General features: G+C 43.0%; 1 protein-coding gene across 5 annotated transcripts in view; it reads left to right on the forward strand.

Moving 5' to 3' along the window:
• Positions 1 to 21,164, forward strand: part of TMEM164 (transmembrane protein 164) — a 173,250-nt gene that overhangs the window by 85,839 nt on the left and 66,247 nt on the right. For 4 of the 5 annotated variants that reach the window (XM_043570780.1, XM_043570783.1, XM_043570779.1 and 1 more), the window contains one exon: positions 18,560 to 18,626. In XM_043570780.1, coding sequence (XP_043426715.1) covers positions 18,560 to 18,626 — 67 coding nt within the window. Of the gene's footprint in view, positions 1 to 4,449; positions 4,803 to 18,559; positions 18,627 to 21,164 lie in introns of those variants that run through there. The other variant, XM_043570781.1, reaches the window with a different exon arrangement.

Raw genomic sequence — 21,164 nt, forward strand, 5'->3', positions numbered from 1 at the left:
GCTGGTCTGACCCATTTTTTTTTCCTTCCAAATGAACTCAGGATGTTTTTTTGTCAGATTCTCCTTCAAATTGTATTCATTTTGATTGGAATGACTTGAAGCCTAAAATTTCATTAACACCATTATAATACAGAGTCTGTCCATATAGGAAAACACGTGGTACATTAGTTCATATAGCCAAGCTTTCTTTTATGTTCTTTAAGGGTATGTGCATGCCTGTCCTACCTATTTCTCACCAGAGTCATTCCTGAACAGTTTGTAGTTTATGATGTAATTTATTTCTTACATTTTCAAAGTAGTTCTTACTGGTACATAGGAAAGATTTTGATTATACATGTTTATTTTATATTTGGCCACTGTGCTTACTATTTTAATAGATTCTTATTGCTTCACTTGGGTTATTTTGGAAATTAATGGCATCAATGCCCAGATGGTAATCTTACTTCTCTGTTTTCTTAAGTTTATTTGTTTATTTTCAGAGAGAGAGAGAGAGAGAGAGAGAGAAAGAGAGAGAGAGAGAATCTCAAGCAGGCTCCATGCTGTTAGCGCAGAGCCCAACACGGGGCTTGATCTCACAAGCTGTGAGATCATGAACTGAGCTGAGATCAAGAGTCAGATGCTCCACCAAGTGAGCCACCCAGCTGCCCCCCTTATCTCCTTTTAAAGAGCAAATACACCCGTCCCCCCTTTGACGCCTCATTGTATTGCCTATAACTTCTAGAACAGTGTTAAATAATAGTGGTACTGGCAGGAATTCTTGCCCCGCTTCTGATTTTCATGAAAATGTTTCTAGTGTTTCACTGTTGCCTTGAATGGTGGTTGTTGGTTTAGATTAGATTTCCTTTATAACGTTAAGGAATTCTCTTAATTCTTAAATTACCAATTTTTTTTTTTTAAATCAGGAATGGTTGTTGAATGTAGTTAATTTAGCCAATGATTTTTAAGAATCTATTGAGAGGTTCATTTGGGTTTTCTCCTTTACCTCCCCATTTGGTATGTTAAATGAATAGATTTCTTAATAACAACCTTTGTTGGATTTGTAAGGTCACCTTTCCTTTTACTGTGCATGCATGGGAGAGATTCAGAATTGGCTTCCATACTATGAATTTGATTGATTTTGCTCTTTGCCATCTCTAGTGTGGTATTTAATTCTGCTGCTACAATCTTAATTTCTTTCTAACTCTTCCTTGCTTTACTAAGCTCTCTTTTCTCCCCAGTTTGTTGTCTTTCCTTCTCATTGTTTTTTTTTTTTTTTAATGTAATCTCAACTCCCAATGTGGGGCTCGAACTCATGACCCCAAGATCAAGAGTTCCATGCTCCCCCGACTGAGCCAGCCAGGCGCCCCTCCTTCTCAGTATGTGTTATTCTGATGGCATTCCATACCTGTTTTGGAGAGTCCATGTTTTCTCATATTCTATCGAGGATGCGGTTTTGTCAAATACTTCTTCTGGCTCAGACACTAAATTCAGACTTTTGTCCTTCCTCCAAGACTTCAGAATGATATGCACTTCTGCTGCCAGAGGCTTTCAGAGAAACAGTGCTGTTTCTTGGGTATGTTTATGCATATTCAAAGGATTTATAGGGGCGCCTGGGTGGCTCAGTCGGGGAAGTGTCTGACTCTTGGTTTCAGGTCATGATCTCACAGTTTGTGAATTCGAGGCCCATGTCAGGCTCCACGCTGACAGCATGGAGCCTGCTTGAGATTGTCTGTCTCCCTCTCTCTGCCTCTCCCTGGCACGCGCTCTCTCTCTCTCTCTCTCTCTCTTTCAAAATAAATAAACATTAAAAAAACAAAGGAGGATTTATTTATTATTTTGCTCAAGATAGCATCCGTTGATTGCCTTGGACTGTTTTCATGTTCTTTTTGATATTGGATAGAACCCCTTCTCAGCTTCTCTCTCAGTGGCAGGTGGATGTCCGTAGCTTCTAGCCTGTTTGCCAGTGGGTAGCAGCTTCATCTAGTGGGTTCTACTGGACCTGTGTGGAATCACTTACCGCTACCGCTGCATTCTTTGGTAACAGTATGTGAAAAACTGCCGCCTCCCACACGTATTACTTGGGCAGACTTTTAACTCCCATGACATGGTGTGCAAGCCCCAAAGCCATCACTTGAGGCCTTTTCATTTCAGAGAGTGGGAGTCAGCCTCCAGATGCATGTAGACCAGTTTGGAGAGTTGTCGACTTCCTTGGAAAGCAGTAGTCATCTAGTGGAGGTGTGCCTGTCCAGTTTGCTGGTTACGATGAACTCTTCGATTTCTAAGCCATGAAGCCCACAGTGGCAGGACTCTGTGTGCTTCTGATCTGGTTCAGGTTTCTGCTGCATGCATTGGCCTCAGATTTTTTTTTTCCTCATCTTGGCACTTGCCTTATCATTAGTGGAGATTTCTTCTAGATTCTCGTAATGAATGGGATGATGACCATCAGTCTAATTTTTCAGTGATTTGAGGATCTTTTCTCTTTTTTCTGTCTTAGGAATTTTAGTGGAAAGCTGGGAGAAACTATGTTACTGGCTGTTAGCAAAGTGCTGTTTTAAACTAGAAATTCAGTGTATATCTTGGTTCATAGCAGAGGTTGGCAATCTTTTTCTGTAAAGAGCCAGATAAATATTTTGAATGTTGTGGTCCATATGACCTGTATTTTAGCTACATAACTTTTAGTAGCATGAAAGCAACATACATAATTACCTAAGTGAGTGGGTTTGGCTGTGTTCCAATAAAACTTTATTTACAAAAAATAGGGCAACCAGATGAAAACATTCTGGAGCTGGATGGAGGTGATGGTTGTATAACGATGTGAATGTATGTAATGTCACTGAACTGTATAGTTAAAAATGGTTAAGATGGTGGGGCACCTGGCTGGCTCTGTTGGTTGAGTGTCCAACTCTTGATTTCGGCTCACTATGATTTCAGGGTTCATGGGTTCAAGCCCCATGTCGGGTTCTGCACTGACAGTGCAGAGCTTGCTTGGGATTCTCTCTCTCTCTCTCTCTCTCTCTCTCTCTCTCTCTCTCCCTCTCTGCCCCTCCCTGACTCACACTTTGTCTCTCAAAATAAATAAACTTAAAAAAACCGGTTAAAAGGTAAATTTTATGATACGTATATTTTACCACATCCCCCCAAAAACCCACACATAACAGGATGACCCTACTTTGGCTGACCTTGAGTTTAGAGCAATGAAATCTAGTACGCAGGGGCGCCTGGGTGGCTAAGTCGGCTGAGTGTCAGACTTCAGCTCAGGTCATGATCTCACTGTTTGTGGGTTCAAACCCTGCGTCGGGCTCTGTGCTGACAGCTCAGCCTAGAGCCTACTTTGGATTCTTTGTCTCTTTCTTTTCCTTCTCTCCCTGCCTCTCTCTCTCTTTCTCAAAAATAAATAAATAAATAAATATTTAAAAAATCTAGTACACAGAAAGAGAGGAGGGAGAGAGGAAGAAATTAAATGTATCCAGTAGGACGGTGACATTGTTTAGGAATACCTTAGTGAGTGGGGCAGGGTTCTGGGAAACTGCAATTCATGCTGGTGACATCATCTCATGGTCTTTAGGGATAGAGAGACACAGAGTTCATAGTCACACTTTTTGGCATAAGGCTCAGACTAGGCATTTTCTACTCCCGAGGCAACTTAAAAGCCAGCCAGTCCTTCCTTCTTGGTAAGACCGGCGATGCTTCCTGTAGATGACGTGGTCTCTTGCCGGGGCTGGGGCTGGAAGATCCGTAGCTTTTTGGCCTGTCAGCTGGAGGCCTGGACCGTTTGGTTGGGAAACAATGCTGATCTCAGTCCCCAAGGTGCTTTTTTCACCAGTGTGAAAGAGGTGTGGAGAGGTGACTCTTGCTTTCCCATGCTAGCCTTGGCCTCCCTCAGCTTGACCAAGATCTTGAAAGAGCCCCAGGTCCAACCGGGGTTTTGAATCTGCTCAGGGGAGTAGGTCTCTGGTGTGTTTAATGCTGTTCTTGGAGCCAAGTTAGCAAATCAAGGGCCGTGTATGTTACATCCCCCCACCCCACCCCAGACCGTCCTGCGGTGGTTTGGAGTTTCCTGGTTTCTGTCAGGTCTGTTATCCTGGCTGAAGGAGAGTGTTGTCACCACGTGGTGGCATGTACTCACTCCCCCTTCCCAGTCTCCATGGATCCCAACACCACAGAGCATTCTCGAGTGCAGTCAGCCTGTTAAGTTTTAAGCTTACTTGTTGGCAACCTGGCTGCTGTATTTTTTTTTTTTTTTTTGAAGAGGGCGAAATTCTTGGTTTCCCAAGGGACTGGGAGCCTCTCAAGGAATCCAGCCTTTTGGAACTCTCCTCTGTCTGAAGTGGGGTATTTTGAAGGACCACATGAAAGAAAAGGGAGTGGCTGTTAAGATTTCCTTGGCTTTTGGGTTGTGATGAGACAGTAGAGCGGCCTTATGAGCGCTCACGGCTTAACGCGCCTGGTTATCCAAGTGTGTGCCGCCAGGGCTGGGGGCACCTCAGAGAGTGACTCCGACTGAATGGGGGGGACCTCTTCCCCCACCGTGCCCTGTAAGAAAAGTGCACAGCAGAGAGCTGGCTCGCGTCTTCTGCCTCAGGAAGTATACGATGGCCCTTCTCCTGCCCCCAGCACCGCGGAAACCCTTAAATCTGCTCATTGTCATGTCCACATGGAGAGGAGTGGATGTGTGATGCAAGTGGGATTATTTGGTCATGAGTATCTGCTGACTCAGCCTGGAGAGGATTTTGAAGGAGATGAGATGAAATTTCATCCGTGCTGCCGCGAGCAGGGGGCGCGTTGCTGGCTGGAGGGAGGACTGTAGGCCGGCGCAAGCCAAGGTAGGTGAGGGATGCATGGGTCTCGGTGAGGGGAATGAGGACAGCCTGACATGTGATCTTGGCATTGTGGGACTGGTGCCCTATTGGCCTTTGGGCCACATGACCTTACATGTATTCAGTAGCCCTGTGACCTTCTCTTTTTCTAGATCCTGCAGTATTGTACTTGCAGATTTTTAAACAGTAGGACTTTGAGCAGGGAGACTCCCGATTGCTAGGACCGTCCTGAGTTGAGGTGGGCTCAGGCTGAACCTCTTGCGTCTTAATGTCTCAGAGTGGCTGTACTGTCTCAGCACCCCCTTTTTGCAGCGCTCAATGGATCAGCTGCTCTGGGACCCCAAACAGAGCAGCCTTTGGGCACCTTCCCCTCCGAGGTAGCTGCATTTTGGCTTAGCTTTGAACTCATTACTGGAAAGGGTGTTTGGGAGACTGTCTCTGACCTGAACAGCTTTATTAAGACTGTTCTTGGCAAGGGAGAGAAAGCCCTACATATGAATGCTGCAGATTCAAAAGGAGGAACACCAGGAATCTAGCAAATCCATAGTAAGCAAGTAGCAATTCAAGGGGACCAGTTTCTGGTCTTCTACAGAATGCTATTGCTCCGTTGTCTCCTTTCCAAGGGGCCATAACTGTCAGCTTGCTGCCTTGGATCCATATGTGTTCTTTCTTTTAAAAAATTTTTTTAATGTTTATTTATTTTTGAGAGAGACAGAGCACAACTTGGGGAGGGGCAGAGAGACAGAGAGACACAGAATCCAAAGCAGGCTCCAGGCTCCAGGTTCTGGCCTCGAACCCACGAACGGTGAGATCATGAGCTGAGCCGAAGTCGAATGCTTAACCTACTGAGCCACCCAGGCACCCCCATACATATTCTTTCTTAATGCTTATAAGGGGGAAAACGCCTTTGGGTTGTTCAGAGACTTCCTCCCCTTGCGAACACACCAGAAACTGCCTTCCTCCCCATGTGTATATACTCAGTTTTGTTCTTTCTTGGGAGCTTTGGCTGCTACAGTCCTAGCGTGTATTTTCTGATTATTTTCATCTCCCCAACCAAATCCTCTCCTCGAAATCTCTCTGAAAATTTCTGGAACAGAGGCTGCTTTTATTTTATTTTATTTTATTTTATTTATTTATTTATTTATTTATTTATTTATTTATTTATTTATTTATTTATTTTTATCTTCCTCTGGGGCAGCCTGTCCTTTAAACATGTGTTTGGATGTATAACACTTCCTCATAAAAGTAATGCTGAAGACACAGATAATTTTTTGCATCTGGGAAAGCATGGAAAGCATTATTCATCAGAAGAACAGGGACCGATCATTTTGGGCCTCTTTTTACTTTGTCAGCCCACCCAGTCCTTATGGAAGCTAAGTTGGGTGTCTTCTGTGCTATATATCGGGCAAAAGCAATTCCAGGAAAAAAAGAAAAAAGCAGTACAGCATAACAGATGAGGTTGGGGCAAGATCTGTAGGTATATATGAGAGTACCTGAGGATTCCTCTGTTAATATGTTGGCATTATGTCCTACCTGTGTTCTGTGAGAACATACCCATTTTTTAAACAAATTTGGGATTATTCTAGGTCTCTCCAAAGATTAGATTTGTAATATATTCAGAGTTAATATACCATAATTGTTTCCCCATGTCATTGCATATTCTTTCTTTTAAAGTTTATTTATTTTGAGAGAGAAAGAGAGAGAGAGAGAGAGAGCGAGTATGAGTTGGGGAGGGGCAGGGAGAGAGAGAATCCCAAGCAGTCTCTGAGCTGTCAGTGCAGAGCCCCAGTTGGGGCTCGAACTCAAGAAACCGTGAGATCATGACTTGAGCCAAAATCAAGAGTTGGACACTTAACGGACTGAGCCACCCAGGCACCCCAGGGATTCTTCTGATATGATTTCTAATGACTGCATAGTATTTGATATTTGATCATTTGGATGAACACAATATATTTAAACAGTGCCCTGTTATTTGACATTTGGTTTGAGAGATAATGTTTTTTTTAAATTTTTTTGATGTTTATTTTTGAGAGAGTCAGAACATGAGTGGCCGAGGGGCAGAGAGAGAGAAGGAGACACAGAATCTGAAGCAGGCTGCAGGCTCTGAGCTGTCAGCACAGAGCCCGACGCAGGGCTCAAACTCAGGAGCCCTGAGATCATGACCTGAGCTAAAGTCGGACACTTAACCGACTGAGCCACCCAGGCGTCCTGAGGGATAATGTTTTAAAGGAACCTTAAACAGTGCAGTGGAAATAGATGGTTTAGGTTAGATAGTTGTGGTTTGGCCACTTCATGAGGCTTAAAGTGTCAACCTCCATTTCCTCATTTGTAAAAGAATGCTGTGAAAAGTAGCTGCTTCCTTGAATGGTGGTTAATTACTTAGCATGGATCCTATCAGAGACTAAGTAATCAGGATATGTTTTGTCTTGCTGCTTCACCATCTTGTGTACTTACCTCACTGTTAGAAGTAGGGTCCCAGCGAATGAAAATTATTTGCATTCAGATAAGCAGAATTTGAGAATGAAAACTGCATTCAGATAACTAGGCCCCTTTTATTAGTTGAGTGCCTTCCACGTAGGGGCTTTGGCCAACTTTCTGGACTTCATGGGAAAAAGTGTTCTGCAGCCTCTGCAGTTGTATGGCGCCATTGGGTCCAGAGCGAGCAGGTGGGAAACCACCCGTTACCACCAGTATTGTGTTCTATCTTTAATACTCTATAAAGGGTCCTATCTCTTTGTGCACACAGGCAAAGCCAGCCAAGCCTTTTTATTGTAGTTTATTTTTCTTGTGTTGTATTTTCCAACTCTTATTCTGAAAACATTTGAAACATACAGAAAGGTGAATAAGGCAGTACACTGAATACTTGTATGATCTCTAGCTAGATGCAGCAGTTTTTGTCATTTTTGTTTTGTCATTTTTGTTTTCTGATGCGTCAGTTTAAAAAAATGGACGATCCTGACCACAATTCCTGTGACATGTGACAGGTTGTAGTGCAAGTGGGCAGAAAGTGTCCACTCTCAGCCCACGGGCCGATGGAAAGAGCAGGTCAGAGTGGAAGGGCCCTGGGCTCTGAGATAGTAGAAACAGATCTATTTGTATAATACAAATTATGGAAAGTAAATCTCAACACAGTTTCTGGCTGCAGGGAAAAGAGTAGATCCAGATGTCCATGAACATGACAATGTATAGAATGACTTCTGATATACAATTGAATAATATATAGCAGTGAAAAACATGAAGTAGACCTACATATAACAATATGGTTAGTAAGAAGCAGCTGTGGTGAGGGGCGTCTGGGTGGCTCAGTGGGTTAAGTATCTGACTTTTGATTTCAGCTCAGATTGTGCCCTGTGTTGGGCTCCACTCTGAAAGAACAGAGCCTACTTGGGATTCTGTCTCTCTCTCTCTCTCTCTCTCTCTCTCTCTCTTTGTCTCAAAGAGGGACAGAGAGAGAGGGAGAGAGAATCTTTTTTTTTAATTTTTAAATTTTATTTTTTTAATTTACATCCAAGTTAGCATATAGTGCAACAATGATTTCAGGAGTAGATTCCTATTAAAGCCCCTTACCCATTTAGCCCATCCCCCCTCCCACAACCCCTCCAGTAACCCTCTGTTTGTTCTCCATATTTAAGAGTCTCTTCTGTTTTGTCCCCCTCCCTGTTTTTATATTAGTTTTGTTTCCTCTGAGGGAGAGAGAATCTTAAGCAGGGTCTACACCCAGTGCAGAACCTGACGCTGGGCTCGATCGCACAACCGTGAGAGCATGACCTGAGCCAAAAGCAAAAGCAGGACTCTTAACTGACTGAACCACCCAGGCACCTCTCATATATACTTTTAAATTTAATTATCATACCCTAAAATTGACTTTCTGGTACATAGTTCTATGAATATTTTTCACTGTATTTGTGTGTGTGTGTATATTATATATATTTATGTATAATATTTATCTATAGTATATATATAAATATATATTTGTATATTATGTATGCATGCATATATATATATATATATATGTATATATATAACATCTTAACCATTTTTAGTACAGTTCAGTGGTATTAAGGACATTCACAGTATTATACAAACCTCACCACCATCCATGTCCAGAACTCCTTCATCTTGCAAAAACTGAAATTCTGTAACCATTGAACAATAACTCCCATTCCTTCTCCCCCCCCCCCCCCCCCCGGCCCCTGGCCACCATCCTTCTACATTCTGTCTCTGTGATTTCGACTACTCTGGGTAGGTGATTCATAGAAGTGAAATCCTACAGTATTTGTCTTTGTGAGACTAGCTTATTTCACTTAACACCATGTCCCCAAGGTTCATCTGTGTTGTAGCCTGTGTCAGAATTTCCTTCCTTTTTAAGACAGAATAATATTCCATCGTATGTGTATGTCACATCTCGTTTATACATTCATCTGTTGATGGACACTTGGGTTGCTCGCACTTCTTAGCTATTGTGAATAATGCCACTATGAAACGGGTGTACAGATATTCCTTAGAGACCCTGCTTTCAACTCTTTTTTATATATACCCAGAAATGGAATTGCTGGATCGTATGGTAATTTTATCTTTAATTTTTTTGAAGAACCACTGATTTGTTTTACACAGCTGCTGTACCATTTTACATTCCCACCAATGGTGTACAAGAGTTCCAGTTTTTCCACGTCTTTGCCAACATTTGTTGTTTTCTGTGTGGTTTTTTATTCTGATAGTAGCCATTCTAATGGTGTCAGATAGTATCTAATTGGGATTTTGATTTGCATTTCATTGTCTAACTTCCCGTGTGATTTCTTCTTTGATCCACTGGTTGTGTAAGAGTGTATTATTTAATTTGTACACATTAGAGAATTTTCCCATTTTATTGCCATTATTGATTTTTAACCTGATCATGTTGTGGTTAGAGAAGATACTTTGTAATGATATCTATCTTTTTGACTATGGAGACATAATTTATGGCCTAACGTATGGTCTTTCCTGGCAAATGTCCCATGGGCACTTGAGATGAATGAATTCGGTGTTGCTGGCTAAAGTGTTCTGTATATATATGTCTGTTAGATCTAGTTGGTTTATGGTGATGTTCAGGTTCTCTATTTCCTTGTTTCTCTTCTGTCTGGCTCTTCTATCTATTATAAGTGGAGTACTGAAGTCTCCAACTAGTTTTTGCTTCGTATATGCTGATGGTCTGGTATTAAGTATGTAAATGTTTATAATTATTATATCTTTTTGCAGTATTGAAACTTTTATTAATAAATAATATCATCCTTTGTCTCTTGTAAGCTGTTTTGATTTATAGTCTATTGAATCTAATGTTAGTATCGCCACCCCTGCTCTCTTGTTCTGGTTACCATTTGCATGGAATATCTTTTTCCATCTTTTCACTTTCAACCTATTTCTGTCTTTTTTAAAAATTTTTTTACAGTTTATTTGTTTTGAGACAGAACGCATGAGTAGGGGAGGGGCAGAGAGAGAAGGAGAGAGAAAAATCCAAAGCAGGCTCCACGCTGTCAGCATGGAGCATGATGCGGGGCTTGATCTCACAAACCGTGAGGTCATGACCTGAGCTGAAGTCGGACGCTTAACTGACTGAGCCACCCAGGTGCCCCATATATTAGCTTAATTTAAATTACATACAAAATGCTGCTCCTTTATAGCTTCACACCTACCCCTTTCAGGTATTGATCACAAAATTACATCTTTATGCAGTGTGTGCCCCTAAACGTGCATTAGTCTCTTAAATAATGTAGAAAACAAAATGTGGAGTAACAAACCAAAACTTTGGGTGTCCTTGTCTTGTTCCTGATGTTAGTCTTCAGTCTTTCACCATGAATTATGATGTTGGGCCTTTTTTCAGATGTCTTTTTCTCAGGTTGAGGAAGTTCCCTACTATGCCTAGCCTGTTGGTATTTTTTTATCATGAATGCATGTTGAATTGTGGCAAAAGTCTTTTCTGTATCAGTTGCTATGGTCATGTACTTTGTATTCTTTTCACTGTTAATTTGGTGGAATTTAATTGAATTTCAAATACTGAACCAACCTTTCATTGCTAGGACAAACCCTACTTGGTCACAGAATATTATTCATTTTAAATTGCTGCATTAGATTTGCTAAAATATTACTGTGGGTTTTCGTGTCTGTGTTCATGACGGAAATTGGATTTCTTTCTTTTTTTTTTAACCTTATTTGTCTGGTTTTGTTATCTGTGTAATGCCTCATAAAATGAGTTGAGAAATGTTTCCTGTTTTATTTTCTGGACAAGATTGGATAAATATTTGATAGGCTTAGTCACTAAAACCATCTGAGTCTGGAGATTTCTTATTCAGAAGATTTTAACGACAAATGCAATTTTTTAATGACATATATTTGACTGAAACATTAGTTTCAGGTGTACAACATTATGATTTGATATTTTTATATATTGTGAAACATAATAAATCTAGTTAGCATCGATCACCACACATAGTTATACGTTTTTTTTTGTGATGATAACTTCCTTTTTTAAAAATGTTTATTCATTTTTTGAGAGAGACAGAGAGTGAGCAGGGGAGGGGCAGAGAGGAAGCGAGACACAGAATCCGAAGCAGACTCCAGGCCCTGAACTGTCAGCACAGAGCCTGACGTGGGGCTCGAACCCATGAACTGTGAGATCATGACCTGAGCCTAAGTCGGATGCCAGACTGAGCCACCCAGGCATCCCGATAACTTCTTTTTTTCAAAGTATTTTAAAGTTTATGTATTTTGAGACAGAGAAAGAGAGAGAGCAGGTATGGGGGAAGGGCAGAGAGAGAGGGGGAGAGAGAGAATCTCAAGCAGGCTCCACACTGTCAACATGGAGCTTGATGCTAGGCTTGAACTCACGAACCATGAGATTATGACTTGAGCTGAAGTCAGATGTTTAACCACCTCAGCTATCCAGGTGCCCTGGGGATGATAAGTTCTAAGATCTGTTTTCTTAGCAGCCTTCAAATATACAATACAGTATTATTAACTATAGTTACCATGCTGTACATTACACCCCCCATCACTTATTTATTTTATAACTGGAAGTTTGTACCTTTTGACTGCCTTCACCCATTTTGCCCACCCTGACTCTCTGCTTCTGGCAACTACCAATCTGTTCCCTGTACCTGTCTGCTCAGTTTTAGTTTGTCTTTTTTGTTTGTTTGTTTTTTATAGTGTACATATAAGTGAGATTGTAAGATACTTGTCTTTCTCCATATGATTTATTTTACTTAGCATAATTTCCTCAAAGGCCATCGATGTTGCAAATGACAAGTTTCCTTTTTAATGGCTGAATAATATTCTGTTGTGTGTGTGTGTCTGTGTGTGTGTGTGTGTATTCAATTTCCTTCATAGGATTGTTCAGGTTATCAATTTCATCTTGGGTGAGTTTTGGTAATTTGTATTTTTAGAGGAAATTTTCCACTGTATCTAAGTTGCCAAATTTATGTGTATTGAATTATTATTCCTAGTTTCTCCTTATTATTTTAATTCCTAGGGGGTCTGTAATGATATCCCTTCCTTCCTTCCTCATGTTGGTAACTCCGGTCTTCTTCCTTTTTGTCTGTGTTATTCTTCTAGAGGTTTATCAATTGTATTGGCCTTTTCAAAGGCAAGCTTTCAGTTTCATTGATTTTTCTCTATTGGTTTTGTATTTACTTCCATTGATTATTGCTCCAATCTTTATTGTTTCATTCCTTCTGCTTGCTTTTGGTTTATTTTGATCTTTTTTTCTGGATTTTTAAGGTGGAAGCTTGGATTACTGAGTTGTTTTTTTTCCTAATCTACAAATTTTATAAGTATCTGACACATTTTAATCTGTTGTATTTTTATTTTTGTCCAGTTCAAATTATTTTACAATTTCCTTTGAGAATTCCTCTCTATGAACTTGCCTTTCCAGAACTTGCCATCTGTTTCATATTTTCATGAAGGTTTTTAGTGGTAACATGATACTCATTTATATTGCCTTATTAAGGATAATCATAGCTACCATGTATTGAGTACTTTCTATGACCTAAGCATTATGTTGATCAGTTTTACATGGTCTTATTAAATTCTCTCAACAAACTTTTGAGCTAGGTACTATGATTAGCCCGGTTTTATGATTGGGGAAACTGACACACGTATTTTAAGTCATTTGTCCAGAGTCACTCAACCAGTATGTGGTAGATCTGGAATTTGAGCTTAGGTTTGTTGCCAAACCCTGAATCCTTCACCATTATACTCCATTTCCTTTCATTACTTCATTTCTTGCCTTGTCAGTAAGATTTCTTTTCTTTTTTTTTTTTTTAACGTTTATTATTTTTGAGAGACAGAGAGCATGAGCAAGCGGGGAAGAGGCAGACGGAGAGGGAGACACAGAATCCGAAGCAGGCTCCAGGCTCCAAGCTGTCAGCACAGAACCCGATGTGAGGTCCGAGCTGTCAGCACAGAACCGATGTGAGGTTCGAATCCACGAACCTCGAGATCATGGCCTGAGCCGAAGTTGGATGCTTAACCAACTGAGCCACCCAGGCGCCCCAAGATTATTTTCTTGAAGGCAGATACCATGTGTTATACTGATCTCCTTTTCCCTACAGCCCCTGGAACAATATTAGACATAATAATGGATTGATTAATGTTTGTGGAACTAAATTTAATGACAGGAACTGACCTGGAAGAGAATTAAACCCATGGCATTTGCCATATTGCCCCAGTTTCTTACCAACGAAGCTAATTTAGCTCAGTATCCTACACAAAAACAAAAAAGATGAAAAAATATTTGTGATGATAGTAATGGCCAAGACTTGAGCTGTCAAGGAGATTTATGAGCATGACTAACTGAACAGAAGTCTGTATCCAACAGACGTCTGTTGTGCTGCTTGGTTCTGGCCTTCAGTCTGTCCTTTTGCTTTCTATGCACCTCCTTTTCATCCTTTGAATTTTTTTAACAGTCCGACTCTCACTTGATTTCCCTTTTTTCTCCTTGCCTCCCTTTACATCTTGAAGCTTTATGCAAAATTTTCATCATTTATTTATGAAATGCATATATGAGTCTTACTATATACAATGTGCTCTTCTAAGTACTTCAACATATTAACTCCTTATGACAGTCCTACGAGGTGCGTACTTGTTGTTCCCATTGTACAGGTGAGGTAACTCCCATAGGACTTTCTAGTAGCCCATTATCCGTTTCCCATACCCAGTAGAAATGGCAGGCTGGAGGTGGATATAAAGTGAAAACAAAAGCCTTTGCCTTTCATATGGCCACTCACTTACCTGTCTAGCTGTGCTTGGAGTCTAGAGAGGGCATGACCCTCTCTCCCCTTAGGCAATCTGGAATCTTTTCCTACCTGGCCTACAGTCTGATTCTCTCTCTTTCTTCCTCCTAGCCTACAGTCTGACTGACCTTTTCCCTCTCTCTCTACAGTCTGACTGATTCACTCACACACAGACACACACACACACATATAGACACACACGGAACATGTATAATGTTCATCGTTCATATCTTGGATTTAAAGCAGTCTACAGTGACAAAAACAGTCTCGAAACTTGGCGAGACCTGAGTGTGACATCTTCCTCTGACTCTTGCTGTCTCTATGATTTGTGGCAAGTCATGTAGGTACTTAGTGCTTTGGTTTTCTCAGCTGTGAAGTTAAAGAAGATGATAATGATTATAATAAAAACCGATGGATAAATGAGATGATGCATCTGAGTTCTTAACCCAGCAGTTGGCACATAGAAATGCTCTGTACATGCTAGATCATTTTGTAATTATTGATATGTAAGACCTTCCCATATATTAGAGATAATCCACTCTTTGGCATATATGTAGCTTATAGAACTGAATTTTGGGGATCTAGAACAGGCTTGTCTTCATCTAGGAATTAAATAGTTGTTTTGAATCTCTGTTTTAAAATGTTTATTTACTTTTTAAGTAATCTCTGCACCCAACATGGGGCTTGAACTCATGACCCCAAGATCAAGAGTTGCACGCTCCACCAACTGAGACAGTCAGGTGCCCATGTTTTTGAATCTTGATGTTGGCTTTATTTTCTTTATGTTTGGCCTTCCATGGGGGCCCTTGGAATCAATTTCGTCATCCTCACGATTTCACTTCTGGTGCCCAGATGTCTTTTTGGCCTTGTGTAAATGCCAGTATTCTTTTTTTTTTTTTTTTAGTATATGAAATTTATTGTCAAATTGGTTTCCATACAACACCCAGTGCTCATCCCAAAAGGTGCCCTCCTCAATACCCATCACTCACCCTCTCCTCCCTCCCACCCCCCATCAACCCTCAGTTTGTTCTCAGTTTTTAACAGTCTCTTATGCTTTGGCTCTCTCCCGCTCTAACCTCTTTTTTTTTTTTTTTCCTTCCCCTCCCCCATGGGTTCCTGTTAAGTTTCTCAGGATCCACATAAGAGTGAAACCAAATGCCAGTTTTCTTTTAAGGCCAGTAGCAAAGCCTGGCACCAGAGTCCAGCTTTACCTGGACTCTTAATGTGATGTTTCCCTCTCCCCTCTCCAGGGTGAATGTTTATGCTGTGGCTAAACAAGAATGTTTATGCCTGGGGCCTCCCGTAGGCAGGCCCAGAGACAGAGTTAGGCCAGGCCTGGAATGGCTATTAATGAACCCTGCCCTAAGCCCTTGAGGCCTGAGTAAGAATTCTCAGCAATCGGTTTCTCAGAGCACAGAGTGCCCCTCTCGAATGACCCTGTTATAAAAGCATGGTCACGTGGCCAGCCCTGGGAGGCGGGAGTGACACTGCATTGGCGTACCTCCTTCCTTTTGTGGACTTAGCCAAGTCCTGTTAAACTGCAGGACCGTGAGGACTTGGCGTGGCCTCAGAGCATTCTCCCCTTGGTCACCAACCCCCCCCCCCACTGCCCCAAAAGCATATGGAACCCTGGCTAGGGAATAAATAGGGTGGCTTCCCTGAAACCCAAATGGAGTTGGAAACACAAGCCTCCCTGACTCTCCACCTGAGGTCACATTTGGCCGGGAGGAGGGGAGGGGAGCTCTGGTATCAGGCAGCAAGAGGGATCTAGGAGTTTGGGGTCTGGAGTTAGAGAAACCTGGGTTCGAATCTTGGCTCTTCTATCTTGAGTGTGGTGTGAACCAGGCCACTTTGCATCTCTGAACTTGGTTTCTTCCTCACCAAATGGGAAAAGAAGGAATTGTACCTGTCTCGTAAGATTGCTGTCAGAATGAAGCGAGATAATTCATGTCAGGCAGTTAAGTAGATATGCGCTGAGATTACGTTAAGTGCACGGTACCAGCATCCTCGAGGCATTGGTAACAACGAGTAACAGTAGTGAACAGACTGGGGGAAATGAAAAACCACCTTTGGGCTTCTGTGCTGTCCTCGTGGGTCTCCTTGTGATGCCTCTTAGTTTTAGGCACACATCTGTGAGCTTCGAGAGAGCGCCTAAAGTTCTTGTGGGGGGGGGCTTCAGAATATGGAGTCCTTTCCCATTCAGGGCATGGGAGAAATCCTGGTATCGCGGGGCTGCTGTGTGAGTGTGCATGTGTGTGTGCGTGTGTATGTGAGAGAGAGAGCACGCTATTGTCTTGAGGTCCAAAAGGCCTGTTGACTGTGTGGTGGTTGTACCTGACCCATCCAATCCACTTTCCTTTGGGAGAAGGACTGTCACTCTTGACTTCTCCTTCAGTTTTAAAGGACCATTTGCTGGGGTGCCTGGGTGGCTCAGTCAGTTAAGCATCCGACCTCAGCTCAGGTCATGATCTCGCCATCTGTGAGTTCGAGCCCCGTGTTGGGCTCTGTGCTGACAGGTCAGAGCCTGGAGCCTGCTTCAGATTCTGTGTCTCCCTCTCTCTCTCTCTGCTCCTCCGCCACTGGCACTCTGTGTCTAAAAAAATAAATAAACATTAAAGAAAAAAATAAAGGACTGTTTGCCTTGAGTGATAAAGGAAGCTGCTTAAGTCCATCTTCAGAGCCCTCACAGGCAGTTTGTTTCTGACTTGGTTGTTCTTTTTTTAAAAATGTTTATTTTTGAGAGAGAGACAGAGCACAAGCAAGGGAGGGGCAGAGAGAGAGCCAGAGAGAGAATACCAAGCAGCATCCACACTGTCAGCACAGAGCCTGACACGGGGATCAAACCCACGAACCATGAGATCATGACCTGAGCCGAAGTCGGACCCTCAACTGACTGAGCCACCCAGGTGCCCTCCGACTTGGTTTTTCTTGACTTATACAGGGTTTCTAGCTTGTGTTTTAACAAGTCTGGTATTCAGAAACGGTATTATTACTGATGCTGGAGACTGGTGGTTTTCTTCATCTTCTTCTACCCCCACCTTTCTCTTTTTTGTTTTGCTTTAAAGTCACAAAATCCAATCTGTAAAATCGATCAAAGAAAGCCTGGAAGCCTGCCACTTCTGCCGTCCCCACCTCTTGCAGCAGCCTGGAAGACATTTCTTTTTTAAAAAAAAATTGTAAAATATTTATTTATTTTTGAGAAAGAGAGAGACAGAGAGAGACAGAGTGCAAGCTGGGAAGGGGCAGAGAGAGAGGGAGACACAGAATCCGAAGCAGGCTCCAGGCTCTGAGCCGTCAGCACAGAGCCCAATGTGGGGCTCGAACCCATGAACCATGAGATCATGACCTGAGCTGAAGTTGGCTGCTTAACCGACTGAGCCACCCAGGGGCTCCAAGAATCCTTTTTTAAATGTTTTTACTTATTTTTGAAAGACACAGAGAGACAGAGTGTGAGCAGGGGAGGGGCAGAGAGAGAGGGAGACACAGAATACGAAGCAGGCTCCAGGCTCCCAGCTGTCAGCACAGAGCCCGACACGGGGCTCGAACTCACAAACTGTGAGATCATGACCTGAGCTAAAGTCGGATGCTTACCCAAGTGAGCCACCCAGGTGCCCCCACTTTGTTAAAAAAAATTTTTAACGTTTATTTAAAAAAAAATTTTTTTTTCAACGTTTATTTATTTTTGGGACAGAGAGAGACAGAGCATGAACGGGGGAGGGGCAGAGAGAGAGGGAGACACAGAATTGGAAACGGGCTCCAGGCTCTGAGCCATCAGCCCAGAGCCCGACGCGGGGCTCGAACTCACGGACCGCGAGATCGTGACCTGGCTGAAGTCGGACGCTTAACCGACTGCGCCACCCAGGCGCCCCTAACGTTTATTTTTGAGAGAGAGAGAGAGAGAAAGAGAGAAAGAGAAAGTCAGCTGGGGAGGGGCAGAGATTGAGAATCCAAAGTGCCCTGAAGACATGTCTAAGAAAGTGGCAGAACACAGTTGACAGAACACTGCGTTCGGCTCGCCACATTAACCAGCCTTTTTATACCTGGGCTGCTGTTTGGGGGAAAAGGATTGGACATAGCTGTGTAAATATAAACAAGCACGTTACAAGAAACAGAGTGTCTCCTCCACTGCGGTAACAGGGCAGTTGCTTAGTATAACCCCTCTTTTTGACAGTTGCCTGAGCTGCGGTGGCTGAAGCTGTTGATTGGGACCGATTGGAGGCTTAGGGAGCACAGAGCTCATTGTGGAATGAAGTGGTGTAGCTAAAGCGCGTTGAGGGGGCATTTGGGGGAGTTTGAGGCAGTGGTCAGAACATTTCATTCGTGCAAGACGTGCCGCTTTCAATTTATTACGCGTGTGCGCCAACACCAGTGCCATTTTACACAGAGAGTCGCTTGTTGACATGCTCTCCCACATGGCAGGGCGTAACTTGACACATTTTTGCCCGCCTTTGCAACAGAGTCCGAGTGTGACCTGGACTTTTGTCTGTTTTTCCTCTCCAGGCTCCAGATGCACATGTTGAATGGAGCGCTTCTGGCCCTGCTGTTTCCTGTGGTAAATACCCGGCTGGTAAGTTGCCCCTTCTAGAAACACACCAGCAATGTACAGAGTAGTCTTTGCTCGCTCTTTCACTATCCAGTGCTTGCCCCCATGCTTAGCTCAGTGTGCCCGTGTGAGTGTTAAAATATCTATATATTTAATATTGAGGTTTGACATAGCGCTATTTGGATGCAGCAGAGCTTGGTAGTTAAGGGTGGGAGTATTTGATAGAACTCTAGGCCTGCATTAAGAGTTTAGGATAGACTGAAAAAGCCTACAGGAACTCTTGGAGAGCATTGCTGGAGAGAAGGGGGGCTGGGAGACTCACTTTATTAGAGGTTTCCAGGTGTTCTAAGGGGCTCTCGTTTGGACTCAGCCACATTGGCCCAGAATAATCTGATGGGGAGCCTCAAGGCCTGTTCGCTGTGTCAAGAGGCCCCTTGGGAAAGAATTAGATACTTTCCTGCATTCACCCAAACCTGCAGGGCAGTCTGGGCCACCCCCCCGCACCCTGCAGTGGTTAGCAAGTAGAATCCTGCTGTAGCGGGGCGGGGAGGGGGTGGTTGATAAATGGGCATAGAGAGAAACAGGAGCTATAAGGCTGGGGTGGCAGGGCCCTGTCCTCAGACTCCCTCATGTGGGACTGTGGAGGGATTCGCTGCACATGTTAGAAAGCACAGGAAGACAAATCACCTGTAAAATCCTTGCTCCTGCTTTCTGTTTTCATGACTTACTTAAGTTTGCATCATGCATGAAGATCGAAGTGTAAATCTCACAATGCTAATCCTTCCTCTTTGGATAGCATTTTATAGTTTACAGGGTCTTTTCAACATAACAGTTACGGGAGGTAGATAAGGGCAAGTATTATGGCCTCTTGTTACAGAGGAAGAAACTGACATTCATGGAGTCACACAAGTTCTAAGTGGCAGAGTTGGGAATGGAGAAGCTTCTAGATCCTATCAGCACAGCTAACCTTCACTCTCTCCAAGGATGTTTTCACACCCTCCTTACAAATACTCACGTATACCCTTACGATTGTTGTATGTTTCCAGGTGCATATTGTACATCAATAGAAATTAAAAGAAAAAGCATTCATCTAAAGCAGTGATCTTGAACCCAGGCTCAACGTTTTGCTCCAGGCTCACCCAGGGGTCCTTAAGCAAGCAAACAAACAAATGAACAGCAGCAGCAACAAAAACAAACAAAAACCGTTGATGCCTTGGAGCATCTGAGTTCTTGATCTGTGACACAGCCTGGGTATAGTGTTTTTAAAAAGTGTTCCTAACATGGAGCTGTGGTTGAGGACCACTGATTTTGTGCAGTAGCTCTGAAACTGAATGTCCACAGCAGTCAGCCTGAGGAAATGACTAAAAAATGAGGCTTGCCAGACCTCACCTTTGGCAGGTCTGATTACAAGGATCGGGGGTGATGCCAGGAAACAAGCGTTTGTAATAAGCCCCCAAGGAATGTCGATTGCCGGGGTCCTCCGACCACCCTTGGAGAATCAGCATCCTAGGTGATCGTAATTCCCAGTAACTCCAAATGCGGAAATCCAAGTGTGGTCTGAGGACCAGCCTCACGTGGGTGCTCCCTCTTAGAAATGCAGAATTTTATTTAATTTATTATTTTATTTTTATTTTTTTCAATTTTTATTTTATTTTTTATTTAAATCCAAGTTAGTTAACATATAGTGTAATAATGATTTCAGGAATAGGGTTTAGCGATTCATCACTTTATTATAACACGCAGTGCTCATCCCAACAAGTGCCGTCCTGAGGTCCCATCACCCATTTAGCCCATCCCCCCACCCAACACCCCTCCAGCAACCCTCAGTTTGTTCTCTGTATTTAGGAGTCTCTTATGGTTTATCTCCCTGGTTTCTTTAAACGTCTTTTAAAATTTATTTATTTAGGGGCGCCTGGGTGGCGCAGTCGGTTAAGCGTCCGACTTCAGCCAGGTCACGATCTCACAGTCCGTGAGTTCGAGCCCCGCGTCGGGCTCTGGGCTGATGGCTCAGAGCCTGGAGCCTGTTTCCGATTCTGTGTCTCCCTCTCTCTCTGCCCCTCCGCCATTCATGCTCTGTCTCTCTCTGTCCCAAAAATAAATAAATGTTGAAAAAAAAAATTTAAAAAATAAAATTTATTTATTTATTTATTTACATTTTTTGATGTTTACTTGTTTTTGAGAGAGACAGAATGCAAGCTGGGGAGGGGCAGAGAGAAGGAGACACAGGATCTGAAGCAGGCTCCAGACTCCGAGCTGTCAGCACAGAGCCCAGCATGGGGCTCGAACCCACAACCTGTCAGATCATGCCCTGAGCTGAAGTTGGATGCTTAACCCACTGAGCTACCCACGCGTCCCTGTTTTTATTTATTTTTGAGAGAGAGATACAGAGCATGAGTGGGGGACGGGCAGAGAGGGAGACACAACATCCGAAACGGGCTCTAGGCTCTGCCCTGTCAGCACAGAGCCCGACATGGAGCTCGAACTCACGACCCATGATATCATGACCTGAGCTGAAGTCAGATGCTTAACCAACTGAGCCACCCAGGCAGCGCTCCCTCTTTG

This window comes from Prionailurus bengalensis, chromosome X, assembly GCF_016509475.1.
Source record: "Prionailurus bengalensis isolate Pbe53 chromosome X, Fcat_Pben_1.1_paternal_pri, whole genome shotgun sequence".
NCBI lineage: Eukaryota > Metazoa > Chordata > Mammalia > Carnivora > Felidae > Prionailurus > Prionailurus bengalensis.